Raw genomic sequence first — 15,489 nt, forward strand, 5'->3', positions numbered from 1 at the left:
CCAACCCTCGGACCTCAGCCTGCCTCTACATCAGTTCAGGTCAGAGACTCTCCCTCTGGACTCCATGCCACAAGACTTGTATCCTCCCAGCTCTTGGCAGCCTTGTCCCACAGCAGAGCTCTCAGCCCAGGATTCCACCAGCTGCCCCATCTCTGCCCTCTCCTGGTGGCAGGCAGCTGCCAGGGCCTGGAACCAAAGCCCTCCGCCCTGCAGCAACGCCCAGTGGGCAGGGACTGGTGACTGCTGTTTCATCAAGCCCAATGTCCAGAAGTTGCTGGAGACCAATATGGCAGCAGGGAACATGTGGACGGAGGGAGCAGAGGAGGAATCAGTCCACCTCGTGGATGCCCTGGGGATCAGAATTGAGTCCTCGGCTGGCCGGCAGGATGCTACCACCCCTCCTCCATTGTGGATCTTGAAAGACAAATTATACAAACTGCCTGATCCTCACAGGTTTTATTTTCCCAAGGCCCAGGAGGACCCTTTTCAGCAGAAATACAGCTAGCTCTTCTGGGGCCTTCCAATCCTGCACAGTGAGTCCCTGGTGGCTGCTGTTGGGGTCCCATTAGAATGTCCATCTATTTTCTTCAATGGGTTCCAGAAGTCCCTGCTGCCCTGGCGTCAGTCCCCACCTCTGGCACCGATCCAGTCCCAATCTACCCACTCATCACCACATCAGGTACCTTTACTTCAACCCGTGAAAAAATTGCACCAGATGTTGGACCAGTGTAATCCCAACAGTTGGACCTCCCAGGACCACAGGCTAACTCTCAAAATTCACAAAGAGTTGGCCAGCCATGAGCTGCGATGCAAAGTGGAGCAGCAGCTCCAAAAGAGGCTCACACAGCCCTTGTGTGGGTCTCCCCACAAGACGAAGCAAATGCCAGCACAGGCCCCAGTTCCTGGAACAAGTCAGGCAAAGGCTAAGCCCCAGTCCCCTTGGGCCTCCGTTCTAGGACTGCAAAGCAAGAACATGCAAACAAAGCCACACCTGCACCCTCCAAGGCTGCACCTTGAGAAGGACTCGGGCAAGGCCCCAGGCTACTGCCTGGCTGGAGTCCTAGGTGATCCACCCAAGGATTCCCAGATCCCCTTGGCAAAGGCCCAAGGGCAAAACACCAGCACACCATCAGCAGGTGACTTGATGACCTCAAGAAACGACCTAGCCAGGAACCTAATCACACACTTTGAGAAGAAATTAGAGGACATAAAAGCAGGCAGGGGCCTGGGGTCTGTGCTCAGTCAGGACAGGCTGGGAACCTTCCTTGTTCCAGCCATCCCTGAAGACTCTACAACCAGAAACCCAGTGGGCTTAAGTAATGGGGAGTCCTGTGAAGTGCCCCCCATGATCTTTCTAATCAATTCAGAAAGTCACAAAACAGTAGAAGATCATATAAGAAAGCTTCATGTGAAACATCGGTGGAGCCTCCCCTTCAGGGTTCTCACACCCATCAATCTCCTGAAGGGAAAAAAAACAACAGCTTCTCCACTTCTCCCTCCTTTCCTCCCCTCGGATGCCACCTGCATTTCTGAAAGATACTCCGAAACTGAGCTCACAATTTCCCTGGGAGAAGCTAATGGGGAAGCACCAGTGGAGATGATGAAGGCAAAAGAACCAGTGCTCACCCGGAGGGGTCATCTCCCTGTCCTCTGGACTGTGTACAAGAAGACCTACAGTACCCTGAAGATGATTCCACCCAGGGCCATCTGTGGACTCTCTCAGACCCCAGGCAGCAGCCAGACCCAATAGGACAATGGGACCCTGGCCTCAGCAAACACTTGCCGTAACCCATTTATCATGGAGCTTTATGAAGCTTTCCAATCTGTGCAGTCTGGCGAGAGCAGACAGACAGCACAGGTAGGGGAGGACAAGTCCTCTCCACAGGAAGTCACCATGGGAGTGAATTCAATCACCATCTCCCCAAACTCCTTAGGAACCAAACAGAGCCTCTCCAGCAGTCCTGCAGGACCCCAGAAAGGAGAGGCAGACCTGAAGGCCCAGGTTATGCACAGGCAGGACCTCCCAGTACAGGAGGATTTGGAGGACTTGGCAATAGGCACCATCCTGCAAGACCTTGCCACTGACCATCACCTCCAAGACTGTGCCCCCGAGCCTTCCTCAACTATGGACATCTTGCCTTTTCAGGCCACTGAGGCCAGATGTGTGAGCCTATCAAGCACCAACTCAGCTTCACACATTGTAACTGATACTTTGTCAGGGCAGAGTGCAGCCCAGAGCCACAGGAGCCAAGGAGGATCTTGAACATGAGGCCCCCTGGGAGAGTGAGCTCAAGATGCAACCCACTAACAGGTGGGATGTATGCAGAAGAAGCCCATTACGAGGGCAGGAAGGCAAATCAGTAGTTCAGAAAGCTGCCCATGTCCCTGGGCTGTGCCACCCTGTCCAGGACATACTAAGAAGAACATTGCTGCTCCAGCCCAACCCAGAATTGTCAGCCCCATGCAATGATATGGAGAGCATGATAAAGAACCTTTTAAAAAAATAATGCCAAAAATTAAGAAATACAAATCTATTTCAAAAACATCCTGTGGGTGCAACAGGGTGTCAGCCTCAAATGCTCTGGTGACCCAAGAGGACAAAATGCTGCATCACAATATGTGTGCCTGCCACCACAACACAGCCAGCAGACGCCCTGGCCAGCCACAGCTGCTCTCTCACGAACACATGGGTTCGAGACCCAGAGAACAAGCAGGCTGTGCCACCCAGGGAGCCTTTGTGCCTAGTCAGACCGTGTCAGCAAAAGCTCAAGGCAGCAGGTGCCTTAGGACACACTGTACACTGTCCATGTACTGCTATCGGCAGAAAAAAGTCCTGTCTGGCCATTCCCAATCTGCTGCCTCCAACACCTGCCAAGGTCAAGGGAACACTTCTTTGCCCTGGCAGAGAAGACTGTTTTAGGACACTGACTGCGAGACACTCCCAAAGATACACACTGCTGTTTTTATGTTTTTTTTGTTTTGTTTCTTTCTTTATTCATTTATTTATTTTTGAAGTTAAATCCCCTCTGCTTTCTAATTTTTACATATCTTTGAAAAATTCATCCGAAAACATTCCCAGGCCTCAGTGGAGATGTGTTCCTGCCAGCAGAAGGAGCTCCCTGCTCTCCCAGGCCAAATGCAAGGATGGCCGACAGACCTTGCATCACCAAACTGCCAAGACACTGTAACAGGCCACAACTGTCCTATCAAGGGCATAAGGAGCGAAGACCCAGAATACGACCAGGCTGTGCCAGCCAGGGAGCCCATGTACCAGGGCACCCTCCTGGTGCAATGCTCAGACTCACACACCCATCCCTGTCTAAGGCCCTTACAGGCTCACCTAGTTACCAGGCGATAGCATGGAGATGCTTGTGAGAGACCTCACACAGGACCTCATGTTGCCCTACAGTCTCCACCAGAAACAGCATGGGAGATCCACACAGTGCCCTGGCACTGGGACCTCCCATCCAATGGTCCTTCCCAGGGGTCAAACGGACAGATTGGGAGCCAGACTGTCCCCTGCACTGCCACGGACAGACATTGTCAACTGTGACCCTAGTATGCTGTGGTGCTTGGGGTCCAGCACACAGAAATTCTTTCTTTAGTATCACTATTACCAATAACTACTAAAGGCAGACAGCTGACCTGCAAAATTTGCACCTGCACAGGTTGCCATTCACTTTAGTGCAAACCCACAACTTAGAGAATGACACATTTGATTCTTCTCTGAGGTCCTTGCCTATACTCCTGCTTGGCTACGGATTTTTGTTTTCTGAACTCTTTAGGGAGTAGGAGATCTTAGAGAATATTGCAAATTGAAAACACATTTCCTGCAAAATTAAAGAGACATTTCATTCTAAGAGTAATGGTGCAACCAATTTTTTAAATCATAAAAATCCTCATACAGGATATGTATAGGGAGAAACAGATGGAGGTATTCTAAAACTAGGAAAGCTTACTGCCTCTCTATTATACTTTTTCACTCAAAAATACAACGAACATAGATTGCAAACGCACAGTAAAAGTGATTGTCTTTTACACAGGTTTATGTTAAACTGTTACCCAAATTAAGAGAAAATTCTTTTTAACAGTATATGAAGCAACTATGAAAAATTGCAGCTACTAGCTGGAAAGGAAATCTGTAATAATAATAATGTACCTTAAATGATGTTTGCAAATTAGTATAAAAAAGTTGTTCAAAGTAAATCAAGAAACTATTTCTAATTTGAAGAGAACAAATAAGAGCCCATATTGATAAAGAATGGCCCAAAATATATTTGGTAAGGAAGTAATATACTGGATTTTTTTTTTCTCTTGGGCAACTGACAAAGTTTATTTCCAGGGTTCCAGTTTATATACATTCAGCAAAGCAACAGTTCAAACACAGTTCAGCTCAGACATTGGTTACAGTTGTCAGGCTTGATATACGGCTAGTGTTACTTGTGTGTAAGGAGGGAGTTCGAGGAGAGCGAACAAGGCATCAGGATCAAAGCAGGTGTGAGATATTGATAAGGAGCACTACTTTCACATAGGATAACAGACTAAGCACAGATGTTCGTCATGTATCTGGGAAGCATGAAAGCATATTCAAGGACTGGGGGCAAGAGTGCACTCTGGGTGAGAGGCCCTGTGCCTCCTCTTTCCTGGAGCCTCTTCTCAACAGCATCCCACAGGCCTCTGCCATCCCACCAACTATGCTGTTGGATGTTTCCAACAACAGGTCGTTCCAAATTTACTTCACATTTTTCCTCACCTAGTCCTGGAGTTAACCATTTCTTCCAGCAAATTTGGCTCTCTCTACATATATAAAAGTTACATAGGTTCTGGGATTTTCCCTCTCCCCTCTCCAATTCTCCCCCTCCTAGGGTTTCCCTTATATTGTTATAGTAGTAAAGTCCTTCCAAAATAGTCAGAAGTCCATCATTCTGCTATTTAAGTGTATCCTTACATTGTAGGTATGGACAATGGCAGAGAGTTCCTCTCTGCAGTTCCTCTAGATGACTATAGGTACATGCATGTTTACATACACAGCTATTAATCTTGTGTTTTGCATGAAGGTTGCCATATATCAGAGAGAACATGGTATTTATCCTTTGGGGATGGGCTTAACTCACTGAGCAGAATGGTCTCCAGTTGGAACCATTTTGTTGAGAATGATAACATGTTAGGAGCCACAGACTTATGGGCCTTAGACTTGGCCTACCTGACAGCCTGTTGCATTGCAAAGCCTGCCTTGGGCAAGCAGGGCTACAGCAAGCAGGATATTAGGCCAGAACATCCTGTGCAAAGCAAGCAGAATAGAACCTCCACCCTTGTTCCTGTTCAGATGATTAGTTCCTCCCCTGTTTCAACACAGCTGATTAGTTCCTTCCCTGCTTCAGTGAAGATAATTACTCCCAGGAAACCCCTCCCTTTCTCCCCCTCCCCTAGAGAAGAAGGTATACATGAGGAGTAAAAATAAAGAGGGAGGCACTCTTTTCCACCAAGTACGTGTGTCCATGTGTTTCTTGGGCCAGCAGCCCAGGAGCTAGCAGCCCGGCATTCCCAGTTCACCCTCAGGGTTTGAGCGTGGTGTCCTGCAGGTAGGGACAATGACATTTTATTCTTTTTCATGGCTGAGTAATTAATATTCCATAGAATAGATGTGCCATAGATTCTTTGCACACTCCTTCATTGTTTCCTTGCCGTTACTATTGTGGAGTGTGCTATGTGCATCTTTTAACAGGGAAAGAAAATACTTCTGAAAGGTTCCAATCTAAGATATTCATTCTTTAGTGAAAATATATTGAGAAATGAATTAGAAGCACACTCTAGACTTCAGAAAATCAACTAACCAATAGATAAAATGTGAATAAACTGTGTGTTCTCTAAAATGGTGTAAGTGCAACTGATACAGTTTAGAGGCAAAAACTCATGAATTGGTGCAAAAGAGCAAATTGCCATCATCATCCTGAAATCGATGACGTTCTCCATGCATCCAAATGACACAGGAATACAGTGTGTGGCGATGATGTTAGATTTTACACTGTAAGGCATAAGCATCATAATCCCAATGTGAAATATTTTAACATTGTATTTTCTAAAAAAAAAAAACCCACATATTGTTAGAATTGAGATAATGGCAGCTTTTAGAACAGATTTATTTTTAAAAATTATTAGCAACAAGAATAATACAAATTAAATAAAGAGAGGAGGAAAAGGAAGAGGGAAGAAGGGAAGAAGGAAAGGCTAGGAGATGGTTAGAAGGGGAACTGGAACAGCTGGAGGACACAATCATTTCATGATTGCAAAAATTTCACTCATCTATGGCAAACAAATTTCATGTATTTCACCATAGGTTTAGAAACAAGATACTATTTCACTCCTACCCTCTCCCCTGCCTGCTTTCCTGACTCCTCCTTTCCTATTTTTTCCCTAACTCTTCAGAATGGCAAGGAAATGTACCTTAACAACAAAAGTTACATGTTAGAAATAAGTTTGGGCTGAAAGTGGCCTCCAGGGCCTGTATGGCAGGGGAATACAGCTCTTCCATGGAGGAGTTTGCCTATGTGTGGATATGAGGGCCACTGAGGCAGTTTTGACATGTGAGTACAGACTTTGGGGCCTTCTATGAAATAGGCCAATACACTTGCATGTAATCAAAGGAACTGAGATGGAGCATTTGGCGGCAGCAGACCAGAGAGTATGTCTGGGTCTTACCAAGAGACCAGCCATGTGTGAGAACAGGCCTGGCAACGCAGCCAGGCAGCCAGTGCTTGCTGCCCATTGGCATGAATGAAGCTAGGGCTGGGGTGCCTGTTTGGCAGTGATAGGTCAAATTTTGGAGGGGATTTATGGGCTCACCCTTTCAGACTGCAGTACTGCAGTTTTGCATGAGAGCTGGAGTTGACAAAGGGCCAAGCGAGGCACAGTCAAGGAACTTACCACAAAGGAGCTGGAGTTGTTAGTAGACCTAGTGGCTGGGCCAGGCAGCATCATCTATTGATGTGCTGAGATCCAAGACTAGGGGGCAGGCAAAGCTCAGCCACAGTACCTACCTGCACATACAAAGGATGATGCTGAAAGACTATGCTGGCCAAGGGCCTAGCACCTGCTGGCATATGTGAGATTTGGGACTATAAGCAGGTCTGGTAGGCCGACCTGGGGAACTCACCTATGGGTCACAGGTCCTGCTAGCGAGCACTAGAGCTAGAGCTGGCAATAGACCAATCAGGCAAGGCTACTGCACTCATCATCATGTACGTGTTCTAGGTCTAGAAGCAAGTGGAGATGGGACAGGCTGTGGCATGCGATGGCACACGCAAGTACTAAGCCTTGGTGTGGGCTGCATGGGGCTAAGTTTATCTACTGGTTTACAGGAGAGTCAGGTCTGAGGGCAGGTCAGAGGAGAGCTGGCCTGGCCTGTCCCCAACAACTGCTGGCATGTGTGACTCTACATTCCTTGGATCACTGTTTAAAAACCTGCTGACAGCATTGATTTCACTTCATTATTGTCTTTGAATTAAAAGATTAGCTTTCATTAAGAGCGTATTTTACATGTTGTAGTGTTACAATGAGCATAAGAGAGAAGATGTTTTAATGACCAATTTAATTTCCCTTGGGTACATACTGAGGAATGAGTTTTAGGATCATACCGTGATTCTAGTTTTTTTTTTAGAACTCCCATATTGTTATTGCATTGGGCATATAATTTATTAGTATTTTATTTCCTAAGATGTAATTATCATACTTGACTTCCAGATCCTTCACTGCTTTCCGGGTCACCATTGTTTTCAGTATATTTGCTATGGGGAGTGGAGAAATTTTTTTTTCTGAGATTAGTCAGTGGCAAGGGAAGCTGTTATTAATAATATAAAAGTATGTACAACATTTTGTTCCAAATGTGGCAATTGTTGTGCCCATAAATTTGTACTCAAGAAAGATAGAAGAAAATATACGGGAAACTGCCCATTTCCTAAACATGCTTCATAGTTGAACCAGGCCTAAGTTTCATTGGTGTGATGACTTGCTGTCTCTGTTCTCGAGACAGAGCTAGAGAAGGTGATATTGTTCCTTAAGACACTGGCCAATAGTATTCAACTTGTCCTAAAATGACAGTGCTATACACTGAGTCTTAATTGTTTCTAATTTCCAGTGGGAGAAATTACTAATTTTCTGGATCTCATTATAGGGATAGAAATGCTAACATGTTGTCTTTATAGCTACTCTGGAATGGTGACATCATCAAGATAAAGCCGTACAGAAATTGGCTGGGCCAGTGCCTTGGCAACGTGGAGGATCTCCACGGCTAAACCTGGGACTAGAAAGTTTCCTGAAAGTTTACTCTCCTCTGATCCTGAAAAGACCTCGACATCACCCAACAAAGAGTAGGAAACTGTCAACGTGGTCATTGTCCCTGGCCCTCAGGATCGAGGAGTAACAGTAATTAGCAGGACTGAAGCCAAAATCTTATAATGTAAAAGCATGGCACAAGCCTTTCCCCCTAGCCCCAGGTGTCCTTGCCTGCCTTTTCATCAAAAGGAATTCACCTCAGAGGTCTTTTGCTTCTCCAATAGATAAAATAACCTTAATAGCCAGTATTGTCTGGAGGAAATCCTGTAACTGCATTCAACTATTCCCATTCCATGGGCTGGAGCCCACCAGACCATTGCAAATTCCCTAACGAAAACAGCACTGCTGAGCTTCCACACACATTCTCAGCCCTGAATGACCCTCTCTAAGAACCTTCACCCCCAGAAAGCCCTGGAGTTAAATAGCTACCCTGCTCCTGGCTTTGCAATAAATACTACTTTTTTTCAAACACCTCAATATCAATGATTGATTTTGTGTGTGTCTGACCAGTGGATCCAGTTTGGGGGTCCTGCTACAACGCCTCCAACCTATTCTGAGTGTTGTTCAAGACATGACCTGTATGTATACTTCAAGTGTCCCAAGTAATGACATCACTGGTATTTAATCAACTGGTATTTAAAGCATTTTAAATTGCAAATCAAAGTACTTTATTCTTGGAACAAGCAGTGTCTTGTGCCTATCCCAGAACCATATCCATTGTTATTACTAAGCAATCATGTTTGTTATTTTGAACCAGAAGATAATTGGAATCTATTTCCCCTGGGGTATCTCTTGTGGGTTTTGTCAACACTTGAATTCATTTATATAAGCAGCTTCAGCTAGCCTTATCTATAATACAACTCAGTCTGCACCTGTTCCTCAGGTATGAGTAATATTTCAAATGCTTTAAAGATATCTGGGAGCCAGAATCTAAGATGTTAGAACAAATATGTTACTATATAGTGAATGTTTTAGTGGAAACACAAAATCCTCATGCTATAGCTTGCTTTTTACTTACTGAATTTGTGGATGGAATGTATTAATTCAAGTATCAGTTGTTAAGAATTCTGTGGAAGTAAACTGAACAATTCCATGAAAATAAGGGAAAATGGAAAATAAAAGCCTGAATTTTTATGTGTATTTGGGTAATTAGGGGCTGTTCCAAGTAAGAATATTTATATTTTTTTTCAGAGTTAAGAAAACACTTGGTATATTCAATCTTGATGTAGTTGGAAAATAATAATTAGTTAATTTTCTATCCATGTTATGTAGCAAACACTTCACTATTTGGCATAAAGATAGTTATAAATAATGTCTTCCCTGAATACTACTGCAATGGTAGCCGGGTAAATATTAGCCTATTTGAAAAATTAAATCTCCGTGCAGTACAGATGCAGAGAAGCCTCAACACCAGACAAGCCATCGCCGAAGGAAGTGCTCTTGTTCTGTAATCCAGTGAGATGGGCTTCTGCCCCTCCCTGGGGCCAACATGGGAAAACCCTCTGTCCTGCACAGAAGCAGCTATTAAATTCTATAGCACTGTGCCGTTATTTTTCTGAAGGTTTCATGTAACTTTACCTCCAGAAAACCCACACCCACAACTTCCCAAAAGCAGGAAGAAAGGAGCAAACCAGGTGACCCATATTCACGTCCATAAAAACCACCAAATATGGAGAGTTCAGTTTCTCTGAGTGCAAGTCTATAATATCTACATAAAAATGATCACAGCAAAATGCTAAGTATTACTAGATCTAAAAATTGATATAATTTAAAAATAAAAAAAGATAAAAGGAAAAAAATACAAAATCCAAATTCAAAAACAAAGGCTTTAATTTCTCTGAGGCTAATGTGTGTGGGGGAGGGGATTTGCAGAATGAAGTCAAGATTTAACAGGAGGTGCCTGTGAGGGAGACCTGGGACTGAATTATGGCTCTGCCAATTAAACACTATGAAAATTATCTCAAGATGCAATAAAATAATGTACACACCAAAGTTCATTTCTGAAGCATGTATTTAATAATGTTTACTCACCTTGAGTTTCATATGAAAATAGTTAATACATGAAATTTATTGATAAATTAACAATGTGACTTGGTTACTTCTGAGACAATTCATCCACTCCTGTCTTCCATTTAATGCTTCAGTGAATGACCTAACTCCCAGCTGACTATCATCATGACACCATCTTCGAATCCACTTCTGGGAAATTGTGTTCTATTAACACTCACACAAACATAAAGAGATAGTTCATGTTCCCTCGATTGTCAATATTGTTATTCTTTCTGCAGTAATTTCAACTGTTTTAACAATATCTTCCAGCTTGCTTTGTGGCATTTCAACATGAAGAACGCCACTGAAGTTACCATGTTTGTTCTAAAGGGCTTCACAGAAAATCTTCAGTTACAGATCATGTCTTTCTTCCTGTTTCTGGCCATCTACCTCTTTACATTAATGGGAAATTTAGGACTTATTGTGTTGGTGATTGGGGATTCTCGACTCCACAACCCGATGTACTACTTTTTGAGTGTGCTGTCCTCTGTAGATGCCTGCTATTCCTCAGTTATTACTCCAAATATGTTAGTAGATTTTGTATCAACGAACAAAACCATTCCACTGCTTGGATGTGCAACACAGATGTTTTTTGCCGTTACCCTGGGAACCACAGAATGCTTCCTCCTGGCAGCCATGGCCTATGACCGTTATGTAGCCATCTACAACCCACTGCTGTATTCAGTAAGCATGTCACCCAGAGTCTATGTGCCTCTCATTGTTGCCTGCTATGTTGGTGGCATTTTACACGCCACTGTTCATACAGTGGCCACATTTAGTCTCTCCTTCTGTGGAACCAATGAAATCAGACATATCTTTTGTGATATCCCTCCTCTCCTGGCTATTTCTTGTTCAGATACCCACATAAACCAGTTTCTACTCTTCTACCTTGCTGGTGCTATTGAAATATCCACCATATTAGTGGTACTGATCTCCTATGGTTTCATTCTGTCAGCCATTCAGAAGGTGCATTCTGCTGAAGGGAAGCACAAAGTCTTCTCTACCTGTGGTTCTCATCTCACTAGAGTTTCCATTTTCCATGGAACCGTGCTTTTCATGTATGTGAGACCAAATTCCAGCTACGCTTTGGAGCATGACATGATAGTGTCCATATTTTATACCATTGTGATTCCCATGCTGAATCCCATTATCTGCAGTTTGAGGAACAAAGATGTGAAAGAGGCAATGAAAAAAGTGTTTGGGAAAAATAAGTCCATCAATAAAGCTTAAGTTTCATACTAAAAACTCAGTTGGGCACATTGAGTAGTAGCTTGTTCCTACATATTCACAAGAACACCTTGTCTGAAGACTCTTGATGGGGTGCTGGCGCAGTTTTACAGTCAGAACAACACTCGCAATTTCAGCATCTCATCATTGGGTGTGTTGATTTGAGTCACTGCCGTCCCACTTTGACTAAGTTCCTTACCAATCCACCTGCGAAGACGGTAGACCTCCAGAGCGTAGGTCCCTTTCACCTGTGGAAGAGATCTGAATGGGATCCCAGGCTCCTGGATTCATTTTGGGCCAGTCCTGGACATTGTGGTCTTTTGGAACTGATTCAGTAGATGGGCAATCTTTCTGATTGGTTCCTTGTGGCTCTCTCCAGTCTCTGCTACTACCCCTTTCAAGTATATGAATAAGTAAGTATTTTATTGAAGAGAGGCTTAAAGCTTGTTAAATGTGGGAAAACATTGGCTAAGTGGTCCTTTCTGAAGTCTCAAATGATTTCAGGTTGGAAAAAAAGTTAATACACCAACTTACATACCTTGAGATGGTGACATGTCCTTAATTCCTTCATATGTAATACTTAAAGGCTTTTTTCTTTTACTAATATATTTTCGAATTGTACCACAGATGTCAGAGTCACAATGTGAAATATTTATAATTACATCTGACTGGCTTAATCAAATACAGTATCACTCCATCCCAAGAGAATCTGCTTTCCCCAGAGGTACAGATCATTTTCTTGGAGTGCTTGAATCCATTCCAGTTCAGGGTTTTGTGTTTTATCTGTAGGTCTACACAGCAAGCTAACTGCAGCCGGTGGTTCAGGTATCAGAGAGCACATGGCCAAATTCCAAGAGGTCTCTAATGGGCTTATCTGTGAAATTACAGCTCTCGTCATCCACTGTGTCTTGAGAACGTGGGCAAAAATCCTCGCTTAAGTCTCCATTGAAATAACATGAAGTGTTAACACGTATGAAGATTACACCTAAGAAGAACAGCAAAATCAAAGCCCAGATTGGCAGATCGGGTTCTCCTGGTGAATAGGTTCTTGGCCATCTTTAGGATTTCTTAAGATCTGTGCTGTAGTCAGCTACTAGCCCTGTTTGCTTTGTCACGTGCCACACCGCGCTGCGCTGAAAGAAGGTCCTGGTATAAACTGTGTTTCAAGCAGACATCATTTTCATTGCAGAAAACTGCCTCTTTTTTTAAAGATTTATTTATTTTTTATTGGAAAGTCAGATATACAGAGAGGAGGAGAGACAGAGAGGAAGATCCTCTGTCCGATGATTCACTCCCCAAGTTACTGCAACAGCCGATGCTATGCCAATCCGAAGCCAGGAGCCAGGAACTTCCTCCAGGTCTACCACACTGATGCAGAGTCCCAAGGCTTTGGGCCGTCCTCAACTGCTTTCCCAGGCCACAAGCAGGGAGCTGGATGGGAAGTGGAGCTGCCGGGATTAGAACTGGTGCCCATATGGGATCCCAGTGCGTTCAAGGTGAGGACTTTAGCTGTTAGGCCACGCCGCTGACCCCAAAAACTGCCTCTTTCAAAGATGATTTTCAGTGATAGTCCCTCCCCCTTCACTGTTGACTGGAGTGTAATTTTTTCTATGTTATTTCTGTGTGTGAGGCAGAGAAAGAGACAGAGAGAGAGAATCAGAGAGGGGGAGCGCACTGCCTTTCATGGAGTCACTGCCCAACTGCTAGAGCCTTAATTTTCTGTCTTCCAGCATTTGCTCAACCACCACATTTGCCCCTTAGAGTTCCTTTTAATTGTTAATGACAGCAAGACAATACCCCTAGAACACAGAAGGCAACTGAGAGATGTTTTTTCTAGAATGGAATTTACACCTTTAAATAACACTTCAGCAGTAAAAATACAGAGCATCTATGTATTTATACACAAGGCATTCCTACAGAATTTCCTACAGAATATTCCTACAGAATTTCCTCTCTGATAGCCTTCATATGTCAAAACAAGGTCACAGTTATTTGTAAATGATTATTTGTGCATATACAAACCATGTGGAATCAGGACTTTCCCCAGTCGGTATGTATGTGTATGTGCACATATGTGTGTGTAAGTATGTGTGTCCCATATTAAACATGGCAGAGATCTTTAAACATAACAAAATTATAAAGAAATATATATATATATATATAAATGTATATTTGCTTTAAAATATATACAATTCTGGGCCCAGTGCAATAGCTTAGTGGCTAAAGTCTTCACCTTGCACATGCCAGGATCCCATATGGGCATCAGTTCTAATCCCGGCAGCCCCGCTTCCCATCCAGCTCCCTGCTTGTGGCCTGGGAAAGTGGTAGAGGACGGCCCAAAGCCTTGGGACCCTGCACCTGCATGGGAGACCCAGAAGAAGCTTCTGGCTCCTGGCTTCAGATTGGTGCAGTTCTGGCCACAACAGCCACTTGGGTAGTGAACTAGTGAACAAAAGATCTTCTTCTCTGTTGATTTTCCTCTCTGTATATCTGACTTTCCAAAAAAAATCCTTAATATATATATATATTAGATATATTATATTAGATATTGCATTATATTATATATACAATATATAATTCTTATATATTGTATATATAATTCTTGTATAAATCAAGAACATGCTTACTAATGGGACAAGTCACACAATTGAGAAAATAGGTACAACTACGCACGTATTAAACTAATAAATAATATAGTAAAATCCGTAAGATATTAAAGTGTACATACAGACAATTCACAAAATGAGAATCTCTTGGGGATAACATTTATCCTCCAATAAGAATTTGTAAAACACAAATGTGAAATGATATAAAACATACAATTGACACATACTTAAAGATGGACGGGCCCAGCACGGTAGCCTAGTCTTTCTCACTGGTAGCAGCGTCCACATATTTGAGTCGTTGCTTTCTCCCCCCGCCCCCGTATTCTGTACCAGCAGGAAGTGAACTGAGGAGCGTATCTGGAACCCAGATGCTGGCACTCCAATATGAAGGTGCAGGCCTTCCAGTCTGTGCTGTAACCACACATCTCTCATATACACTGTTTTATTTCCATGCATACTTTGTGCAGTTCCCTCTGCCTATAATATTTTCTCCACTACAAATTGCCAATAAACAATTAGTTGTGATGCTTCGCTTATATCTGTCCTGGCAGATCATTTTCTATCTATCTCAATGTTTCTCTATTTTGGCTTTTTCAAATAAAAGGACTACTTTAAAGATTACAATTTTGGCTTGGCTGCTCTGAGTTTGCAAAATATTTATGAGAGTCATACTTGTGTAATGCTTGTTCATTTTTTTAAAAACATGTTAATATTTGCTGATGTATTTACTTGTAAGGCAGTATCAAAGAGAAACAGAAAGGGTATGAGCTCTTCCACCCACTGGCTCACTCCCTGAGTGACAGCATGATCCTGGGCTGGGCCCGGCCATAGCAAAGAAACAGAAACTCCTCAGTGTCTTCCACTTGGGTAACAGAACCCCAACAACTTGCCCATCTTCTGCTGATTTCCCAAATGCAAAACAGGGAGCTGGACTTAAAACAGATAGCCAGAACTCAAACAGGCACTTTGAAATTGGATGTTGACAACACGTGCCACAGCTAAACCTGCTGCCCTACAGTGCTGATCCCTTCAATCGTGTTTATCACAAGATAGACACGGGACATTTCCAAACTGGATAGGCCCAGTGCTTTAGCTCAATGGATAAATCCTCACCCTGCAAGCACCGGGATCCCAAACTGGCACCAGCTACTATTCCAGATGCTCCACTCTCCCATCTAGGTCCCTGCTTGTGGCCTGGGAAAGCAGTAGAGGACGACCTAAAGCCTTGGGATCCCACACTCATGTGGTAGACCCAGAAGAAGTTTCTGGGTCCTGG

The 15,489-nt window shown here is 43.5% G+C and overlaps 2 protein-coding genes across 2 annotated transcripts; both read left to right on the top strand.

The window, feature by feature from the left end:
• The first annotated feature begins 64 nt into the window (after positions 1 to 64).
• LOC131479971 (spermatogenesis-associated protein 31E1-like) lies at positions 65 to 8,291 on the top strand. The gene is given in 3 exon segments (XM_058662250.1): positions 65 to 1,316; positions 1,935 to 2,164; positions 8,202 to 8,291. Coding segments are annotated over 3 exon segments (1,572 nt in total).
• Positions 8,292 to 10,633: 2,342 nt separating this feature from the next.
• LOC101531007 (olfactory receptor 5T7-like) lies at positions 10,634 to 11,610 on the top strand. Its single transcript, XM_012927017.2, has one exon. The coding sequence runs from the start codon at positions 10,672 to 10,674 to the stop codon at positions 11,608 to 11,610; it is 939 nt and encodes a 312-aa protein (XP_012782471.2). The 5' UTR covers positions 10,634 to 10,671.
• The last annotated feature ends 3,879 nt before the right edge of the window (positions 11,611 to 15,489 follow it).

This window comes from Ochotona princeps, chromosome 4 (genome assembly GCF_030435755.1).
Source record: "Ochotona princeps isolate mOchPri1 chromosome 4, mOchPri1.hap1, whole genome shotgun sequence".
NCBI lineage: Eukaryota > Metazoa > Chordata > Mammalia > Lagomorpha > Ochotonidae > Ochotona > Ochotona princeps.

What these genes read in the sequence shown, in the direction of transcription:
- LOC101531007 (XM_012927017.2), top strand. Translation starts at nt 10,672, where the DNA reads ATGAAGAACGCCACTGAAGTTACCATGTTTGTTCTAAAGGGCTTCACA.